General features: G+C 44.1%; 1 protein-coding gene across 1 annotated transcript in view; it reads right to left on the bottom strand.

Annotated features, from left to right (window-relative positions):
* CTIF (cap binding complex dependent translation initiation factor) overlaps nucleotides 1-22,068 on the bottom strand; it is a 175,823-nt gene that overhangs the window by 17,928 nt on the left and 135,827 nt on the right. The window contains exons 10-12 of the mRNA XM_018555707.1: nucleotides 20,174-20,329; nucleotides 13,397-13,450; nucleotides 7,108-7,369 (exon numbers count right to left, since the gene is read on the bottom strand). Of these exons, the coding sequence (XP_018411209.1) occupies nucleotides 7,108-7,369; nucleotides 13,397-13,450; nucleotides 20,174-20,329 (472 nt within the window). The remainder of the gene's footprint in view (nucleotides 1-7,107; nucleotides 7,370-13,396; nucleotides 13,451-20,173; nucleotides 20,330-22,068) is intronic.

Genomic DNA, 22,068 nt, shown 5'->3' with positions numbered 1-22,068 from the left:
TGCAGAGAGATTGTCTACAGACACAGAAGATGGTAGTTGAATGATGAACTGATTGACTAAGGTTGATTTGCCCTTCTGATTGTTACTGTTCCCCACAGATAAAGCCTTCATCATAGTTGTTGGCATGGGCTCAGCTCTCCCGATCTGTTTGGCAACGATTGTTCTGTAGAGCCATCAGAACATCAGATTACAGATTGCTGTAATCTGTCTCTCTAAGGGCCTAATCTTTATGGGCAATTTAAGAAAACACACACTTTATGGCCAAACAACCCACGGCACACCAATGCCTGTCAGGCCATATAAACATCTCTACATAGATGGACATAATATGTAGGGTTAAGCGTTTATTGCCCTCACAATGCCTTCAGCAGCACGCGCTGGAGCTGAATATTTCATAAACAGTTCTTGCTGAGTAGCCATGAGCGGCTATAGGGGACACGATCTCGCTGTAAAATGCGGCGGTTTTAATGATTTCCAGGTAATTTTCTTCCGAAGAAAGTACCAGGCTGAATAATTTATAGATACCATCTCAATGGAAATGTTTCTGAAGACACAACAAACACATGGATTCCCACACAACGGAAACATCTTGTCATCTATGCCTTAGAATAGGTGGGAGCACCACAGGAGCTCATTTCAGATGTGTGATCATCTTTAATTCAATGAGACACTAAAAGAGGAACGATAAAGATGACGTTTATACGGTCACACAAAAAATGGGCAAAGGAAAAACTATTCTGGTTGCTTGTAGTATCTAGATTCTTTCATAACCGAACATTGGAAATGAGAACAGTATTTTAACGGACTCACAGACCAAAAACAGGGGCTGGACATACAGGCAGAAACTGCTCACCCTCAGGCTCCTGCACGGCTCATCTGTCACATAAAGAGGCAACTTGGATGACTATTTCACTTTATGCCATGCTAAGAGTTGGGAAAGGTTCTCACCAACACCTACCAATGTTGGCTTATTGGGGGGAAAAAAAGTTGATCAGATAAAGTCTACTAACCTATGTAATCGCTTTCACTAACAGCTGGTGGCTGGTTGAGCCTGCAGGGCAGGAGTGCACACAGTAGTTGCCCCCACTGGCCAAATTAAAGTGTATCTTTCAGTACTCTGTCTGGTAGTCTTGTGAAATTTTAGAGTAAGATTTGGTGATGTCAATACTGTGAAGCTCACTGTTCTCCTTTCTAGAGGGGAAGCTGTATCTCAGGGCCTGCAGTGCATGGATCTCCCTGCGTCTTTATTAATTCAGTGGATCTGTGCTTTTCTACATCTCCTTTTGCTTCTTCATTATTTCCCCACCAGTCATCAGATTATCAATCATCAGGGGGGCAGCTCTGACATGAGGAATTAAAGTCCTGCTCTTCTACCAAGATGGCCGCTTCCACGCAGAAACACAGTGAAGATCAAGACATGGCAAGTCAGTAATGGGAAACTGATCAGCTGCGGGAAGTCTACAGGCAATACTGGCAACTAGTCCATTGCCCTCTGCTTTCCCTTTCTTGGGCACAACTTTTACAGTTCCGACATAACGCAGACAATGAAGAACACAAGATGAATGTTTTACAGATATCATCTGAAAGGTTAAATCCACATGAAAAGACAAATCATCTTTCGAATTTGGCTCTGTAGCCTAATACCTGGCAGCAGAATGAGATGGGAGTCAACACAGGCAATAAATGGCCTCAAAGGGGAATCAAACATCACCTGGATTTTTTTTTATACATCGTGTACATGAATATGATCCCAACATTTTCAAATGCAAAATTATAGACCCTGTAAAAGATCAATCAATCCAAAATGTTCTAGGTAGCATTGTCCTTCCATGCCCCACCTTGATTTCCTCAAACTCAAGGGGGGACACTGCAAATTTATCTTCACAGGAAGGACACTACCATCCACTCCACATGAGACCTTTATTGATTCTCTCACTTGGGAGAAAGGTCATTAACTGAAATTCTATCTCATTTAAAGAGCCCAACTATCTTGGTCAGCTTACATGAAACAGACTACTGATGGTGATTTACTTTCCTGATGAAACACGACCATAGTCTTATATAATTCTTTAGAGAAATCAACTAGTGCCAACCCAAAAATCCTTAAAGAAGTTGAATGAGGGCCGTCGCAACCTCCTTGGAGAAAGCTCACCACCGTCACTTCATACCCTATGGCAGAACCTAACCACTGGTGACTCAAATTCCTTAGAGGAACCCAACAAGGGTCCACATGACCTGTATGGGGTAAGCAGATTAGTTCCTTTTCAAAGCATGTGACAGAACAGGGACTATTAGTGATTCAGCATCTCAAGAGGGGCAAAGCTACTGTCACATAGAGCTCATGAGCAGGATAAGACAACCATTGATTCAATCTAATAGGAGTATTGATTCAGTCTCTTTAGGACCATACTCAATTCATGGCTGACAATGCCTTAATATTTCAAAGGACAACAGACAAATGCCGTTCAAAAAGAACCGATCTGCCCTCTCTGAAGTATCAACAGAAAAAGGCAATATATCAGTCTAGACTCTGCTGTACCATAAATTCCGGGAACGGAGAGAGCACATACACCTAACATTTTACACTCCTAGTGAGCCCTGCCAGACTCAGTAGGCTTCAGTAACATACATATTACAATAACACTCCTCTGCCAACCAATACAGTCTACAGCACATTCCAGTTCGATGTTCTGTATGATGTATTACCAGAACAGTCACTAGTTATATGTACTATGGAAACCCCAGTAGGTTCGCAGTTGGCAGCAACGTTACAACTACCAGTAAACTACATCCTACCTACTGGCACAGCACACTGCGAGATTACACCTGCTTCTAATTTCGGCAGAATCTTTTATGTGAAAACCACAACTAAACCCAGAAAAAAAAAAAAAAATATATATATACATAGTGGGTTTATCCCTAGAAAGTTGTTCTTTTATCTAGGCTTCTTTTTTTTTTTTTAACAAAACAAAAAGATCACTGAAGTGCAGCGACTCATAGTAGCCAATCACACACAAATGTGATTTCTGATTGGTTACCCTACTTTACACATCACAGCTCCAAGCAAATAAAACCGTCCATTCGAACTGGTCAAAACAATCGCTGAGTGCAACACAAAGGGTAAACTCAGCTGTACGTAACTGTTCACCTTCAATGCCAAAGGACTACTGGAATAAAACAAAATTAAGGGCCCATTCACACCACATCCAGATTATCTCCAGACCAGATTGTTTCCGGACCCAAAATGCATCTATTGTATCCCTGTGCTATTTCTGGCCTCTGTTCACACCAGCGCAGTCCGTTCCAGACCATACAAATGCTGCATGTCTCAGATTTGGTCCGGAAAATGGTGTGAACCTGCCCTGAAAGTGATAGTCTTAGAACTGATCGGTTGTACCATACACCACACGTTTGGCTTGTAGACAATCAGAACTTTCCAAGCCATCAGTCAGAGTATTGGAAAGGCTGAATGAACAACAACCCAATGGGGCAACATCAGCTGATATAAAAAAGATGTAGTATATACCGTGAACAATAATCAAAGTGCACAAGAGCATTTATGGTCCTCAACAAAGCAAATCACTCCCCAGAGCCTTGGATGGGAAGAGCCCATCAGAATGAAAGTTTCTCAGATCAGGCTTTTTCAATGAAGCTGGACATTGCAAGGACCGGCATGGGAAGAAGGTGATCATTTGATTAATTGTTGGGTATCTTCAAACGTCATCACCCAGGGCCTGTCAATGGGCATTTGTTTGCCTCAGAACTGCTACACCAATAAATAACTCTATGTGTCAGATCTGTAGGTCAGCTGTGTTGGAGAAGGTGATTGCGGAGGTCTTAGTAACATGTAATTCTTGCACAGATAAGCAAATCATCGGCCCAGATGACTGAACTAGTCGTCCATGTCCACATTTCATACACTTGTTAATCGTCCTTCACTGTTTTTAGAAACTTTATAAGCAACTGCTCTATAAGAAACATCCTTCAAAGTAGAACTTTTGGCTGCGGTCGCCAAGACAAAAGTAAATTCTTAAAACATTAATGCTGGGCCTAAGAATGTGGGCCACTTATCCTGATGCTCTTTGATGGGGGACTTGGGACGTCAAACCAAACTTCCTTCTACTCCCAGAAAGTTCAGGATGAGCAGAGGACAGGAAGCCACCCTGCCTTTCCCCTCTCGTCTTTGGAATTCAACGTTTAATAAGCATCAGGCATGATTTACTAAGTCAACGATCAATAGAGAAAGTAAATAAGGAAACGGCGCAGTGGTGACATCATTTCCTGACTGGCCTTCAGGAAGCGGAGATGTGACCTGGCATTCTTCAGCATCGCTACACCACCAACCCCATGCCGCACTTTATTTAAACCAGTGAAGAATCTAAACACTGTGTGCCTGCTCAAGGCTTCAAAGGAAACTCCTCTCACTGTAAAATAAAATACAACACATATAATTGCTACACAAGCTATTCTATATTCAATAAAATTACAAAATTTTCTTCCCATTTCAATCCATAGCCAGCTAAGATCTCCTAAAACTGCGAACAAAATATCTAACTTCTCTTCCTTACCTCAATGGCAGCAGTACGCTACATGTGTACACAATGCCCCAAAATCCTCCCTCTCCCCAGTTTACATAGTTGCAGAAGTTTGCATTGGCATTGAAGTCAAATTACAAAACATACCCAGCAAAGAGTTTTGTCTTTGGTGAGATACTTTCTAAGACACTGGCCAGCACAAAGGGGATGCTGAGGCTGTAGTTCTGCATTACTGGGCCTGGCTGTATGACTACTGGGTAGGCGGACCCTCACATCCTTAGAAGTGCAGGCAAGGTTGACAATATCTACAGAACAAAATCTGCAAAAGGTGTTCTAAATCCTTTGTAACGGATATAGTTCACCTGGAAAAGCGGGAATGGCCTGCAGGTCCTTCAACAAGGGTCTTCTACAGAGCAGAACATTCCCGGTGTATGTGAACGCAGGAGAGTAAAATGGAAGAGATGAGCGGGGCTGATCACTAACTGCAACCGCTTTCTGCATCTCAGGGGAGAAACGTTCCTTCTCAGAGCAGGTTTTCCAACCTCTTTGTTTCCTCCTACACCTGACTCTTGTCCTGTCATCTCATGTCAATGGCTGCTCCAAGAGGTGAATGGGTACATCATTCTCTCCAAAGGGACCCTGGTACCACAGAGGCAGACCCTACCAGCATGCTAGTGTAATCACCATGCAACCCCTATTGCCTGATGCTAGTAGCCAACACCCTGGGGATTCAGCCAACCACAGAGGGAGCATAGTCTTCCACAAGGCTATCCAGGATATATCCTACATTAATCCAACAGCAAGCATGCGTTCCACCAATGACTCCCCTTGCTACACTTTGGGGAGACAATGACAAAGAGGATACGCAAGTCAGGTAGCTTAAATACTTGTGCGTAATTTGATGAAGGTGCATCATCAATGAGTTTAAGTTGCCTGCACGCAATGTTATATCGCCAAGTGATTAATGCTGACCTCCAGGCAAATGGCTAGCTACGGAAAACATATATGGGAGCTACTTTAACTGCCCATGGATTTGTATTTGTGTCCATCCAGTACTAAGATCTACACAGCAAATCTACACAGCCCTGCCACACAGCACAGCCCTGTCAGGCAGGGCAGGAGACCTGATTTTTTTTATGCTGCAGTTAAGTAACAGTACAGGTTTTGTTTCTCCTTCAGTCTGTGACTGGATAGTGAAAAGAGAAGCAGCACAATGATTAGCTCATCTATCCTTCACTCTGCTCTCACCTTCTATTAGTATGCTCTTTACACAAATGATTGGCTCCTTTTGCTGCTTCTCCCTCCCCCAATCTGAGCTCTGCTGTACAGTGGACTGCAAGAGGCCGATAGCAAGCCATATTCAAGTATTTACAACGCTTGCATTAAAAAACACATTAACCAATGTATTAATGATTACAGAGCTGCAATCAATTGTGTCTTTTTTCTCATCTGCCTGGTGTTCAGCTTTAAAAAACCCCACAAAAGAGATGTATTTACTGCCCTAGAGGCTTCAAAAGCCTCACAAGAGCTCCAAAGTCACTTCCCAATAAACGACGGTTTATTTCCAATGATTTATCATATTTTCCTAGTCAGATGAGAAAGCAACAGGACCTGCCGTTCAAACCTTTTGCATACAAGAACAGAGACTACGTATTGCATTGCGGATTGCCAGGGAGGCCTCCAGGCCATGAGAAATGGTAGTTTTTACTTTCAATGTCCTCACTGCTAACCAAAACAACAAAAAGTCCAAAATACCTGTCTGTAAAAATATCGGCTTTTTATTGTATGAAGTGTGACAACACTTCCTGAATCTGCAATTACTTTCCTCTGTGTGTAAACACAAATCTCTCAGGAACGTCCATAGAGACTCCACATTGGAACCTGTGATGCTCATGCCGGTGCTCATTGCAAGCCGGCCTGCGCAGATGCACCTAATGGTCTGGAATTTCAGCAGGTGTATGTATAAAGGATGATGACGTTTCCGATCAGAGATCATTACACATAGCACAGTAACTTTTGCAGTTTTCATTGACTATATATATATATATATACACATACTAGACGGAGTTTGTTTTTCACCTGCCTGGAATACTCCCTATACTATATGGCAACAGTCAAACTAGTCCAATGTTGGTGGCTATTAAAAGCAAAAAATCGGCGGAACTATAAAGAGTGCAAATTAAACTCAACCCGTGCAATGTCCTAACTTTAAGGCTGGGGGCCCTGTACCCTCCCTACTATGGCCGTCGGTCTGTGCAACGCACCATGAGACTCGATCAGCCGCAGGCCCAGGAGTCGCCCAACGCCAATCCTACAATGGCATCGAACGCCGCGAGCCAAGGCTGTAAATGCGCCTGGTTACGATGGTGGTAATTGGTGAATACATGTGTATACCTCTCTCCACCTGAGACATCTCCCTAAAATAAAATCATAATAACAAAATGCCTTCCCGCCAACTGCCCAGTGCAAGCCCTCTCATTGTGTGTAAACAATAGCAGGCATTTGCCATTCAACATACATATCCATGGCACCTACAGTGACCGCGTTCTGGTGCGTGTGCCGAGGCTTATACAATATGCAATGACGGAGAAGGGGGAGGGGGGTGTTATTTTGTAGTAAAATCCTGTGAGTTTCTGTATGGTCTTGTTGTAGTACTGCGTGATGCTTGGCATCAGTGGGTTCCAATTGTTGGCGTGCAACTCGATGACCTCCAGCAATAGGGACCGTGTCAACATGGACTCTGAAGGAGACAGCATCTTGTCCCGCACGATGGCCAGGAGGTCGGACATCATTTCTGGCAGCTGTTCTTCCAGCAGGCGGCCGGTACTGTGCAGCTGTTGGCAGAGAAGAGATTAAAGGTTGCATGTTAAACAGAAAACCCCAAAAGACCCCAAAAGACCCTTTGCCCAGAAGTTGGCTAGCCTGTGTCTCCAGCCCATGAATGCCAGACGCACACCAGAGACACACCAACAGAGATAATTGCCTTAAGTGTTAGCTATATGACAAAGACAATGATGGACCCTCTGTCACAGGTGTAGGCAGTCACTGACTCTAAATTCAGTCAATACTTAGGGGCACTTCAAGCAGATGCAAACCCGAACTAAATGGCACTTCGCTAACAACAGCCATTTTTTAATAAAATACTGCTTTAGCTTTGCTTTCGTCCTCCCTTACATTTTAGATTTCTTGCAGCCACTTCCGGTCTCCAGCGATGGCTGCATGGCATTTCTCAGGGCGGGCTTCCTGACGGTGACAATAGTGGACCATGTCTGCCTAATGTGTATTGGAATGGCCACAAGTAGTCTCCATCGGAAGCCTGTGTGTGACAGGGCGACAATGTAGGTGACCGAGACAGAGCAAGGTCACCCTTCAACAATCTTCATAGCGGGATTGCCAAGGACTATTTTAAAGTCATAGATTTACTTTTAAAATGACATTAAACATATTAAAGCTTATATGAGATTTCAGTGATTGGGTTGACATCTACTATAACGCAGATCTATACTCAAATTAAATCCACCCAATCCTTCCTGCTTAAAATATTCATTTGATTTTTTTGCTTGCCCAACCTGCTCTGGATTACTGATCATGTGGCCAGATGCCTAGGTACTGCTCATGTGATCGTGACTGACCGGAAGAATCAGATTTCAGAACTAGCTGCTAACCGGTTAGTTCTGAATGTCAGTTCCCTGAGCGCATGAGACACATTGTTACCGAGTAGTGATGAGGCTGGGCTTGGTGCCAACTCAGTTCGCCCCAGCCCGCTCAAAACTCTGACCGCCACCCCCTCCTCCCGGCCCAATCAGCTGCAGGGAGGCACATTTCCTGCCCCATAGCTATAAGTCGCAAAGGGATGGGGAACGCCCCTGCCAAAATAGATTGGGTCGGGAGAAAGTCCAGCCTCATCTCTAATTAGCGAGCACTGGAGCTCTGCAATGCAACCATGCTTTTTTTCCCCCATACTAGGAATGAGTGTTGAGAAGGGAGCCTATGTGGTCATGTGACCCGATTTTACAGTATTTGGCAGTTTCTCCACAAGTATCCTTTGGCACAAAGTTTACAGAATATGATATAAGCTTATGAATTGATGAGCTTGTATAAACTTTAAGGTGCTCATTGGGTTTATTGATAAGCCCATGCACTAATATCAGGATGAGGGTCTCATCATTCCTTACATAATGACCAGAATCCTTCATGTATGGACACCTTTATACAAGGCTTGACACTTGCAAGCGATGTGACAAAAGGAACGGTCACTTGGTACCATCAGTAGAACAGGAAAGGGCCTTATCCAGATAATCAGAAGCAACTTTCCCTGCACACAGATGTGCAACTGGTTGGCAAATCTTTATGCAAGTGCTCAATGCACAATGTGGTGCGTGTACCTATTGGCAGAATTGGGCAGATTACAGGGTGACACAATGGAGCGGTGGGAGAGGATGAGCAGAGACCCCAGAGCTTGACCCACATAGAGGATTCCATCGCACCACCAATAGCAAATGTTTTAAATATTTTTTTTTCAATTTTGCACATTTTTATGTGACACTATAAAAATGAACAAACCAAATAAAGTTGAAATATTAATAGTTAGAAGCACAGAATTAAAGAACAGTAACAAAACAAATCTTCAGCAAAATCATGGAGAGAAAGGGAAAGAAGGGGTTAATTAGAGCTGATTAGGGTATAGTATGGGTTACTAAAACGTTATATAGGACCAAATTTTATTACATTTAGATTTTTTTTTTCTCATCAAGTTGCTTTAACTGACATCACATGCGGATTGAAGCGTATCCCTTTGATCTGGAGATGAAAGGAACAGAGTAAATACAAAAGTAACAATGTTATTTTGTATCTCTCTGGCTTGTGTTTCAAAACACTGTCAGGGGGGGGGGGTATTTACCAAAACTGGAGCAGACAGAATCTGGAGCAGCTATAGTAACCAATTATCTTCTCTCTTCAGTTTAATCAGTTAAACTTTAAAAATGTTAAGCTGCCCATACACCTTGCGATCATCGGACGAAAATCGTACGACCGCCCCATCCTGCCCCGATTATCGCAAGGTTGGATCAGCTTTAGATAACAAAATCACCGGGACGAATTGAGGTAATCAACCGCACGTATTTTCGTTTGCGCACGAGCAGTGTTTTTTGACGTACAGAAACGCCACCAACCTTGCGAAAATCGTACGTTCGACCGAAGTTTTCTAACTTGCTGGATAGTCAAAAGTCGATCGATTGTACAGTATCTGCGGTTGTACACTGACCATCGTTCTTACGAATATCGGACAAAAACGCGATCGCATACGAAAATCGGCCGATAATCGTAAGGTGTATGGGCACCTTAAGAGAGAAGCTGATTGGTTTCCATGCACAGCTGCTCCAGTTTTGATAAATCCCCCTCTGATTTTTGGCAGCGGCTGCTGTATTACCTTCTGAAAATACATAGCAAATCCCGGCTGTCATTTTGACAGCTGTGAATTCCCAGCAAGGACGAAGAAAGGGAGCGGCAGGACCGTGCGTACTACATATACCCTGTGTATGCCCGTGAAGTTCTTTTGTGCATGAGTTCACAACTAGTTAATTAACTAAAATGTTTTTCATCTGCTGGTTTGCCATAATTGTTTTTATTTCAGCTTGGTAGGAGAAATTGTGAATTAACTAGCTGTACACAAGTTGGGAATGGTTACAACCCAGGCATTTTGTGCTGTCCTTGTGCTGTAGAGGAGATTTCTCTTCATTTTATACCCTGGGGGCACAACAGGAAGGGAGAGTAAAAGATACAAAGGGAAGGGAAATCGTCTCAGACACTTGTCACCGGAACAGGTGTTTCCATTCTATAACTGGTAAACAAATCCTTTTGGTTTTAGATATCCTTCAGTAAAGCCTTCTTAGAACAGAAGGTATTCACATGTCTCATTATATCACATATTCCAAAAATAAGAGGATTATTTATCTTGGCAGGACAGTGGGCAATGCCATTCAAACCTTTTTTTTAATGCCCCATTATTGGTATGTGATGGAATGAGACATGTGGATATCTTCTGTTCCAGGAAGACTCTACTGAGTTGTTTGGAAGGCTTTTTGATTCCTTTTGTCCCTTCTCACCATAACCTGTACGGTCTTACTGTCTCATCAGGTCCCGAGCCCTACCCCATAGAAGCCGCCGTGGTTTCCATATACTGCACTGATGATGGCCATAAAGTCTGAAACAGCTGTATGCAGTTTGGAATTATTGGCTGTATAATATTAGACTATTTTGCACCATAAACCAGCGGTTCTGGATGTGCATTTGGCTGTTGGGGTGTATTATTATTATACAGGATTTATATAGCGCCAACAATTTGCGCAGCGCTTTACAAAAAGGAGAGAGACACGACAGTTACTATACAATTTCAGTACAATAGGGTTCGGAGGGCCCTGCTCGTGAGAGGAGGGGGAAGTGATACAAAAGGTAATCGTTGTTTAGATTGAGTTATTGGAAGAAGTAAAAGGCAGTTATGGTGAGATGAGATCGGTTTTTAAGGATCGCCTAAAGGTGGGCAGCATAGGAGATAGGCGGACAGATTGGGGTAAGGAATTCCAGAGGATGGGAGACACTCTGGAGAAGTCCTGGAGGCGAGTATATCTCCTTAAAGAACTAATTTGCATGTCCTGTCCTGAAATTAGGAATAATCCTCTTATTTTTGGGATATGTGATGGAATGAGACATGTGAAGGCTTTCTGTTCTAAAAAGGCTTTACTGTGCCTTTTTAGAACCTCTAGTCCCTTCCCACCATAACCTGTATGGCTATACTTAGAGGTGCACCGAAATAAAAATTTAAAAACCAAAATGAAACCGAAATTTTAAAAAATATCAGGCCGAAAACTAAACTGTTTTTGTTTTAATTTTTTCACATTTTTTATTTTTATTTATTTTTTTAATAAACTTTTTAATTTTTTTATTAAATATTTGTATTTTTTACTTTACTTTTAGGGGCTTCAGGGAAATATTAGGGGACTAAACAGACCGCTGATATTTCCCTTTTAAAATAGAAAAAGAGATTGAGGACACAGAGTCCTCAGAGACACAGAGTGCTCAGAGACACAGAGTGCTCAATCTCTTTTTCTGTATCCCTATTATCCATGAAGAAACCGCAAAACTACTCATCCACTCCCTTGTTATCTCTCGTCTTGACTATTGTAACTCCCTCCTCATTGGCCTTCCACTACACAGGCTCCTCCCCCCTTCAGTCTATCATGAATGCAGCTGCCAGACTCATTCACCTTACCAACCGCTCAGTGTCTGCATCCCCCCTCTGCTGATCCCTCCACTGGCTTCCAATTACCCAGAGGATAAAATTCAAAATATTAACAGTCACTTATAAAGCCGTCCACAACTCCGCCCCCGGATATATCGCAGACCTTGTCTCAAAGTATTACCCTAACCGTCCCCTCCGCTCATCCATTGACCTCCTGCTTTCCAGCTCCCTTGTCCACTCCTCCCATACTCGCCCTCAGGACTTCTCTAGAGTCTCTCCCATCCTCTGGAACTCTTTACCCCAACCTGTCCGTCTATCTCCCACCTTGACTGCCTTCCCTAAAGACTCATCTCTTCAGGGAAGCCTATCCCACCTCGACCTAACCACTGAACCTTCACATTCTCAAATAATTCATCCCCACACAGCTCCCTCCTCATGTATCACTTCCCCCTCCTCTTTTAGATTGTAAGCCCTCAGGGGCAGGGCCCTCCTTACCATCTTGTCTTGTATTGTAACCGTAATGTCTTCCTTATATTGTAAAGCGCTGCGCAAACTGTTGGCGCTATATTTATCCTGTATAATAATAATAACAGGAATCCCCTATACTGAGTGTTCCTGATCATTGATAACATGAGGACAGAGTATGTTTACTATAACCACAATCATGAATAGACAGTAGGGGGATGTAGATCACTTCCTATTCATTCATAATTGAGAATATAGTCCACATACCAGGTCCTCAATTATCTACACTCAGCGATCACTGATCCCTGACTGCTTGTACCCGCTCTCCTCTCTGACATACGCTGTCACAGGAGGCTGAGCGAGCGGTGCGAGAGCCCAGCCTCCTGTAACAGCGCTGTTTCCGCCCCCACACTGCGATAGGTGGCCGAGCAGTGTGGGAGGAGAGACACCGGCCGCTTACAGCGCTCCCCTCCCGCAGCGCTCGGCTGTCACTTTCTCTCCTCGCCGCTGGGACACAGAGCAGCGCCCATCGGGGAGGAAAGAAACCTGTGATGCGCCGATCGGCAGGAAAATGGCACTTTCGGCATTTAGCCAAAAGTGCCAGTTTCGGCGGCCGATATATCGGTGCATCCCTAGTTATACTGTCTCAATATCCTTTCAGGAAACCCAACAGAGGAGATCTCCACAAGCTGGAAATGTAGATTGCTCAGGGGAATGGACTGTTACCTGTAACATATTTGATTCCACTGATCTGCCTTGGAACAATGCTAGTTACAAAATAATCTGCTCACCTTTATTAATGTCTATCTGGGTATCCATACATTATGATACTAAGCGAATGAGGGCTGCGTCCTACCAATACCAATGTTTTATCTTTTTTTTTTTTTAATGATGGAAACTCTCTATTCTGAAATGAAGACCAAGCCCTCTGAAATGGGAGACTCCAGATGGGGGTGGATAATTGGTGATTAAACAAAGGTCAACTTCCGCAGACATGTACTGTACATAGCAATGCAATGGTGATTTGTTTCCAGTGTGGAGTCTACTTGTATACAGTAAGTACTCTACAATCTGTATAGATGACAATGTGTCAATCTGCAGTGATATCAGTGAATACAATATACACAGCGAAGAGGACAACAATGCGGTTACAGCTCACCTCCATAGAACAGCACAGCACTGCATCTTCCTTCACGTCGTAGGACTGTAACAGCTGGGGAAGACAGAAAAGTGACACAAAGTTATTCATCCAGAGTGCAGTCAAAGGGCTAAATGGCGGCTCAGCGTTTATTTTCTACTGCAGTTAAGCAACACCTACAAGTTTCCCAGCCCAAGACTTGACAACGAAGAAGAAGCAGCACACTGATCAGCTCATCTTGATCACTCTGTTCTCTCCTCCTATTAGCATGTACCTTGTTTGCACTTAAGCACTGCAGCACAACTGATAGGCTCTTTGTGCTGCTTCTCTCTTAGTCTGAGCCCTGCTGTTCAGAGATTGCAAGATGCTGATTTCAGGTACTTACACTGCTTGCATTTAATTATTATATTTTCAATGTACTAATGAATATACATCTATGATAATCAGCTTTTTTTTTTAATATCTGCCGGCAGTTCTGCTTTAAATAAACGTGCCAGATCTAAATGGGTGAATCTGCATTTCTCTGCAGAGGAGGGAAACCACTGAGGTGTTGGCTGTCTCAGGAGAAGGCCAGGAAAGCTTTTTCAGCAAACAGATCCTTCCCCCAGGTTGGGCCAGATGGACTTAGGGAGGGGGCCTACTGACACATTTGATTAGGTTTGTAGGCAGGTTTGTTGTTGTTCTGCTGTCTGTGCCCCATTGGGGAGATTTTCTTTTACTTCCTGTCCCAGAGACACAAGAGGAAGTGAGAAAAGGGAGAGGAAATTTCATATTACAGTTGCCACTAGGACAGCTGTACCAATTGGAGGATCTCCCTTCACACGCTGTGACAAATGTAAAAATGTGGACTTCCTATCGCTTTCGGTCTCCAGTGGTCCCCGGGACACAGAGGGCGGATATCCCCAACGTTGACAAAGATAGTAACAAAAACATTAATAAAAACCCAACAGGGCTTCTAATATTTCTAAAACTAGTAAAAATGTATCCTTTCAATCCGTCCACAGACTTTACAGGGTGGCCAGCTATGCGAGATCAATCTGACAGTCCTGAGGCAGAAAGATTGAAGAGCACCCCATGGACTCCTCAGATCCGCTCTGCCCAGCTCTTATTCTGAATAGACAGGGGCTGTGGCACAACCTTGTCAATAAGGGAGCAACAGAGTCCAGAAAAAGTTCTCTTACCTCTCTGACCAACAGTTCTCATCTGCAACAGCCTGTGGAATGCAGGGTATGGCTAGGCATAGACACTGCTGCAAAGTCCGGCGTAGGGATATCCCAACACTTTTTGCTGCCTGAGGGCTGGGGGTGGGGTTGTGGTGGTGCACGTTTCCCCAGGGCAGGGGCTGCTGGCAGTGCATGGTACCTGTGGCTCTGGCCAGAGACCTCTCCAGTTCAATGACCTCACTGGTTGCAAGGAGCTGGGTGGGATGACTCATTATAGGGACTGCTGGTCTGGTACAAAACAGCCAGATTGGGCAATTGTCATCTCATACCCTATTGGTACCTTAAAGGCCCACTATCGTAAAAATGACAGTATTCACACTATACGAATTCCATTTCTTCTGCCTTTACACATAAGATAAACTGTCCAGCAAAAGTGACACTGATGGGTTGGGACATACCACTGCCGGGGTACTGGAGCATTTGCAGGTACAGCAGCTACTGTTTTTTCTTTCTATAAACAAGGTTTAAAGAAAAGGTGACTGTTGTAAGCACCCTCACAGTTTTATAGTTTGACCCAACCCCATTGTCACAGCCGCTTTTGCTCAGCATCTTGGTCAGTATAGGAATTAATGTACAGAATGCAATCATTACATGTATTCATTTAAGGGATGCACCAATATATCGGCCGCCGAAACATATCGGCCGGAAATGGCACTTTTGGCATAATGCCGAAAGTGCCATTTTCCTGCCGATACAGCGGCGCATCCCTGCTTTCTTTCCTCCCCGCTGGGCGCTTTTCTGTATCCCAGCGGGGAAGAGAGAAAGTGTGACAGCCGGCCGAGCGCTGCGGGAGGAGATCGCTGTGAGCGGCCGGCGTCTCTCCTCCCACACCTCTCAGCCTCCTATCGCAGTCCGGCAGAGCGGTGTGTGGGCGGAGACAGCGCTGTCACAGGAGGCTGAGCTCTCCTCTCGATCAGCCTCCTGTGACAGCTTGTCAGGTTGGAGAACGGGTACAAGCAGTCGGTGATCAGTGATCGCTGAGTGTTTGTACATAATTGAGGACAGAGTATGGTTACTATATCCTCAATTATGAATGAATGGGAAGTGAGCTGCACCTCCTCCTGTTCATTCATGATTGTGGTTATAGTAAACACACAATGTCCTCATGTTATGAATGAACAGAAACACTCATACAAGGAGGGACACAGAATGAGAGATTGAGGACTTTGTGTCCTAAATCTCTTTTTCTTTTTTAAAAGGGAAATATCAGGGATTATAAAAAAATAAAAAGTTTATAAAAAATAAATAAAATATTTAAAACATTTGAAAAAATAAAAATAAACATTTTCGGTATTGGTTTCGGTTTGAAATTGTTTTTTATTTCGGTTTACAAATTTCCATTTCGGTGCACCTCTAATTCATTTTATTTTGCAGTAGAGTGTTATCTGCGTCAAATCAAGGGCCACATCTGGGTTATTTTACCACTTCCCCAGTGGCTGCAAACCTGTGTCCCTCAGAAAGAACCAACAAACAACCCACATGTGGTGAAATGTACATTTCCTAATATCTCACTAAACATTTATTGATGCGCCACAAACAAAGGCATGTTTCGATCTAATGCAAAAAGCGATGAATCGCATGTTATAAACCACATATGTGATCTCCAAATAGACCCAATGGAATGTGGAAGAAAGGGGATTTAAGTGACTTTGAACGTGGCATGGTTGTTGGTGCCAGACGGGCTGGTCTGAGTATTTCAGCAACTGCTGATCTGCTGGGATTTTCACACACAACCATCTCTCAGGATTACAGAGAATGGTCCAAAAAAGGGAAAATATCCAGTGAGCGGCAGTTGTGTGGGTGAAAATGCCTTGTTGGATGTCAGGGGAGAATGGGCAGACTGGTGCGAGTTGATAGAAAGGCAACAGTAACTCCAATAACCGCTCGTTACATCTGAGGTATGCAGAATACCATCTCTGAACGCACAACACCACGAACCTTGAATCAGATGGGTTACAGCAGCAGAAGACCACACCGGGTGCCACTCATGTCAGCTAAGAACAGGAAACGGAGGCTACAATTCGCACAGGCTCACCAAAATTGGACAATAGAAGATTGGAAAAACGTTGCCTGGTCTGATGAGTCTCCATTTTAGCTGCGACATTTAGATAACGGGGTCAGAATTTGGTGTAAACTACATGAAAGCATGGATCCATCCTGCATTGTATCAGCGGTTCAGGCTGGTGGTGGTGCTGTAATGGTGTGGGGGATATTTTCTTGGCACACTTTGGGCCCGTGATGTTATCATGTCAATATGGTCCAAAAGGCAGTTCTGAAGGATAAAGGGGGTCCAACCCGGTACTAGCAAGGTGTACCTTAATAAAGTGGCCAATGAGTGTATATTGGCTTTAATGTGACACTAAACTTGTTATTATTATACAGGATTTATATGGCGCCAACAGTTTGCGCAGCACTTTACAATATAAGGAAGACATTACAGTCACAATACAATTCAAGACAAGATGGTAAGGAGGGCCCTGTGTGTGTTGTAAAGTAGTCACCACCTAAAGATCATTCCTGTGATGGACTACAATCTCAATACAAATGAATAAACTAAACATGAGATTGTAGTCCATCCCGGGAGCGAGCTTGGAGCAGTGACTACTCTACAACACACACAGGGACCATGGGGAACACAAGTAGCCCCCCTCCAGAAGGAAGGACAGTGTCAGCACCAATCCAGAGATGATTGGAGGATCTACACCCGAGTGATACACAAATAAGAGACATTTCTATTCATAGTTAAGGTACCTGAATGCATTTTTAAGATTTAACTCCTGAGTTCAGCGTCACTTTGATAAATCTGTGTGAAAGGGATTATATTTTCATTACTCTAAGAAGCGACCCCATTCTCTGCAAAGCATTGTGCTGTATCCAAATAGCAGCTTTGTGTTATATCTCACGGCGAAAAGGAACATAGTAAGCATGACCTGTAGGTGCTTGAAGGAAAATAATGTGCTGCAAAAGTTGAAGGAAACGACTGTGCATGACATGTCACCCTTGGGCTGGGTTCACACCTAGGCGTATTGCAAAAGCGCGTCTGTCGCGCAACCGCCGCGATTCGCGGTAAAAAGTTGCGCAACCGTCGCGCGGTTCCAAAGGCTGCTTGGCTGTATCCCAATGGAAAACGCCCTACAAAACGGCCCAAAGTAGTCCCGGGACCTTTTCAGGCGTGGGCCGTTTTGTAGGGCGTTAGGGACGGGCGGAAATACACCTAGGTGGGAACGAGGGCATTGACTACAATGCTATTTATTTTTTTGACCGTTTTGTAGCGCGTTCGTCGAGCGTAGGACGCGCTACAAAACGGTCAGGTGTGAACGCAGCCTTAGATGGAAATAAAGGAATCTGATCAGTTTCCAGTAGCAGATAGCTGATGGGGTCAGTGTGAGACAAGACAGAAGCTTCGGAGAGATAAGCACGTGAGAGAAAGCATTGGTGAGCTTGTATCTCTAGAAATGGGCCAACCCTTCGATTCTGTGCCAGAGAGAAACTACATGCCCTCGGGTAAGTGGCACAGCGCATCTGCAGAGGACAGCAAGATACTTTTGATCCTGACATGTTCAGATCTTACGGAGAATGTATCTAAAAATTGCAAATATACCTGGAAATCTGGCAGTGTGACATTTCTATTTTGCAGCAGGTTTGTGAATTGTTACTGGCTCGGAAATGGACAGCCTGGGCGGTGCACCATTTAACATTGAAGAGGTTACTACCTCCTCCTCACATATTCACAGCAAGGATTCTGAAGACATAATGTTGATTTTGAATTAATTAAAAGTAGTGCCAGAGTCAATTCGCAACATACATACTATAGGTTTGTGTGTGCAGGCGTACCTGAAAGCGGGTGGGATATATTACAATGACACCTGAAAGCGGGTGGGATATATTACAATGACACCTGAAAGCGGGTGGAATATGCGAATCATTGTGTGTGGGGAGGTGTGGGGGGGGATATATTAGGCAGCAAGTGAACATTTTGTCCCTGAAGTTGATGTGTTGGAAGAAGAAAAAACGGACAAGTGTAAGGATTTAAGCAACTATGATAAGAGCCAAATTGTGATGTCTAGACGGCTGGGTCAGAGCAACTCCAAAACTGCAGCTCTTGTGGGATGTTCCCAGTCTGCAATGGTCAAGACCAAAAGTGGTCCAAGGAAGGAAAACTAGTGAACTGGCAACAGGGTCATGGGTGGCTAAGGCTTACTGATGCACATAGGGAGCGAAGGTTGATCCATGTAGTCTGATTAACTAGAAGAGCTACTATAGCTTAAATTGCTGAAAAAGTGAATGCTGGTTCTGATAGAAATGTGTCTCAGTGTATCGCAGTTTGTTGTGTATGGGGCTGCATACCCATCATGGTAGCCATGCTGACCCGTGTCCACTGCCAAAAGTGCCTACAATGGGCATGCGAGCATCAGAACTGGACCACGGAGCAATGGAAGAGGGTGACCTGGTCTGATGAGTCACATTTTCTTATACATTGTATGGAAGGTCAGGTGTTTGTACAGGTGTTGATTTGACCTCCAAATTTTAAGATCTCAAAATTGTGCTGGAAAAACAAGTCCGATCCATGGAGGCCGATCACCTCACAACTTACAGGACTTAAATGATCTGCTACTGGCGGCTTGGTGCCAGATACCACAGTATACCTTCAAAGGTCTAGTGGAGCCCATACCTTGACTGGTCAGGGCTGTTTTGGCGGCAAAAGGGGGACCTTTCTATGCATAGACACATACATACACAATCGTGCATAATTGTCGTTACTTGGCTTTTTATTTATATGGCTGCACTGTCGCCCTGATGAAGTGGGTGCAGTTCCTCGAAACGCATGCATTTTTCTATTTTCGAAAAAACTGACTCATAACCAACATTATACCGTCTGAATCTTCATTACAAGACTGCAGTAGCCCCTTGAATTTGAAGTGGTGAGCCCGTTGTTTTCACTTCCCCTCTATCTCCTGCATGCAAGGCTTGCTACCTCAGCACTGATTACCGGCCTCATTTCTCTTCTCATTTTTTTCTTCTTCTGTGTATGCTTAAAAATGGGATAACATGAATGGTACCGGTATGTGCTTTGTTTTTGGATCTATAGACTTGTTACATGATGAGCCATCGACTTGAGTTTTACCAGCACCTCGTATTTTGTGATTTGTTGTTCACTGATTTCACACGGATATCCTGATTTTCAGATCACAGTTGTTCTTTGTCAGATGTAAGGGGGAACAGTGTGGTCAAGTGGAACTCCAGCTTTACACTGTTTGGTGCAGCAGTATTTGTGAGATGGCCTATAATGCATGGAGAGGGGTCCATGACAGCCCTTGCTCACAGGAAGTGGGCTGAACCATGCCAGTAGTCATTCAGCCCAGAAGACTGAGGACATCTAGTGGTGTGAAGGACTTATTGTGGGGGACAGCTGCAGACTGAAGACCAGTATTGCAGCAAAAGCTTTTTTATTTTGTATTATTTCCTGGTTTTGCTTAAATGTCATGTAAGCAAAGGAGGCCACCTCAGTGTGGCTCCCTCTGTAAAGCACGGCCATCAAGCCCTGATAACCTCCGCATAAAATTTTGCCCATTACCTCTCTAAGGCAGGTGTAGATGGGGCACACGAGGACTCGGAAAGGCTCCCCCGCGCTGCTCCTCATGGTGCCTAACACTTCGCACAGGAAGGTGATGAAACCCAGCCAGCTCTCCACATCTGACTTGTGCAGCTCTTCTCGAACAGAGAAATCCTTCTGCAAGACACAAACAGACAATATCAGTAAACCGCCGCCAGCCGAGGCACCAGAATGAGGAACTTCAGAGCAAAATAACAGGAACTTGTGACAAGGACTTTTACTTCGGTTTAAGGGCGAAGAGCAAAAGAGGAAACCAGCAAAACCAAATGTGGTCGATATTGCCGTTTACGCAGAATGAGACGGTTGGACAGTTTCTCTGTGTCTTGGTGACAGTTATGACATAACACAGACACGGTTTCCAAGGATGAACAGCAAAGGCAAAAAAATATTGTATTTTGTTTGTTTCAAATAATTTTTATTGAGTTTTTACAAAAGGTACAAAGTGATACAATTAACCTCTTCGTGGGGTCAGAGCAAATACAAGGTCAAACATTCAAACCGTTAACCATATCAGTGAAGGACTGGGAATGAGACAGGGAAAGATGAAAGAAAAGTACATTTGTCAGCATATGCAGGGCGGATTCCTGGCAAGACCACCGTGGCCCGGCCTCGGGGCAGCACAGGTTTGAAGTCACCTGACGCTCGAAACATAGAGTTCCGGGCCCTGGGCAGTAATTTATTTTCTAAATTTAGCTCTGCTTTGCACAAGCAGGGCTAAATGTAGAGCAGGGAATCCACTTGTTTCTTTACAAGTAATCTCAGCAATGTCTGCAAGATCACTTGTAATTAGACTGCCGGTCCGTCCGTCCTTCATCAGGACTAGAGATGGCGGGGGGCGGGGGGGGGGGCATTCCCTGCAGCAAGGTGAGGAACGCTCCTCCCTGCAACTGGTGGGGTTGGAAGGAGGGGGTTGCAGTCAGAGTTTTGAGCGCGCTTGGGCGAACCGGGGTATCGCCAAGTCCTCCCTCCTTTCTATTCAGGACATTTCTACTATACACAGTATATCAGATTTTGCTAATATTAGTAGAACAAATGTCTGATCAGACTTTTAGAAAACAGTAGGTCCCCCTGCACTATATACAGCGCTTCCGGTCCAAGTGAAAATAGTGGTGCTCGCAGTGACAATCACGGATGGCGCCGTGACAACAGTCAATGAACGATAGAAATCACCAGCACTCCGTAAATGAAATAAAAAAAAAGTCCATTTATTTGGACTAAACGTCACACATATCGCATAATCCAACGTTTCGGGACCACGCAGGGTCCCTTCATGAGAACGTGGTCCCGAAACGTTGGATTATGCGATATGTGTGACGTTTAGTCCAAATAAATGGACTTTTTTTAAATTTCATTTATGGAGTGCTGGTGATTTCTATCGTTCATTGATCAGACTTTTATTCTTGGTCCGTCATGAACGAAATGATATCAATGTGACCCCCTAGCAGAGGTAACAGTCAGCTGTAACTGGTGAAGGAGGTGAACTTTTCCAAGCTCCTCTTCCTCCTGTCACTTTATTACAACCAGTGCAGAGTATAAATGCAATGCCACCCAAAACAAACTCCCACTTTAAATTGGGAAAGTCTACCTTTAAAGCCAAGCACTCCCTCTACCTTGAAAAATGCTATACTTGCCTTATTTCTAGGTCTTCAGCTGGGTCTGGTGACATCACAGGTCCTCTTTGTCCTGCAGCAATGGGCGGAACTTAAATGTTGAACAGCTAATGACATGGCACTGCTCCATGCAGCATTCGTCTGTAAATCTAAGGGAGGAGCCGTGACACCATGAATGATGCTGGGCTTCATTCTACCCAGAAAATCACCAGGTCTGCAAGGCTGTGGGGGACAGCTCCAGATGGG

Source organism: Nanorana parkeri, unplaced genomic scaffold (genome assembly GCF_000935625.1).
Source record: "Nanorana parkeri isolate BGI_ZX_2015 unplaced genomic scaffold, ASM93562v1 scaffold210, whole genome shotgun sequence".
NCBI lineage: Eukaryota > Metazoa > Chordata > Amphibia > Anura > Dicroglossidae > Nanorana > Nanorana parkeri.
The sequence above is the reverse complement of the archived record's forward strand: the minus strand, read 5'-3'. Positions and strand labels throughout refer to the sequence as shown.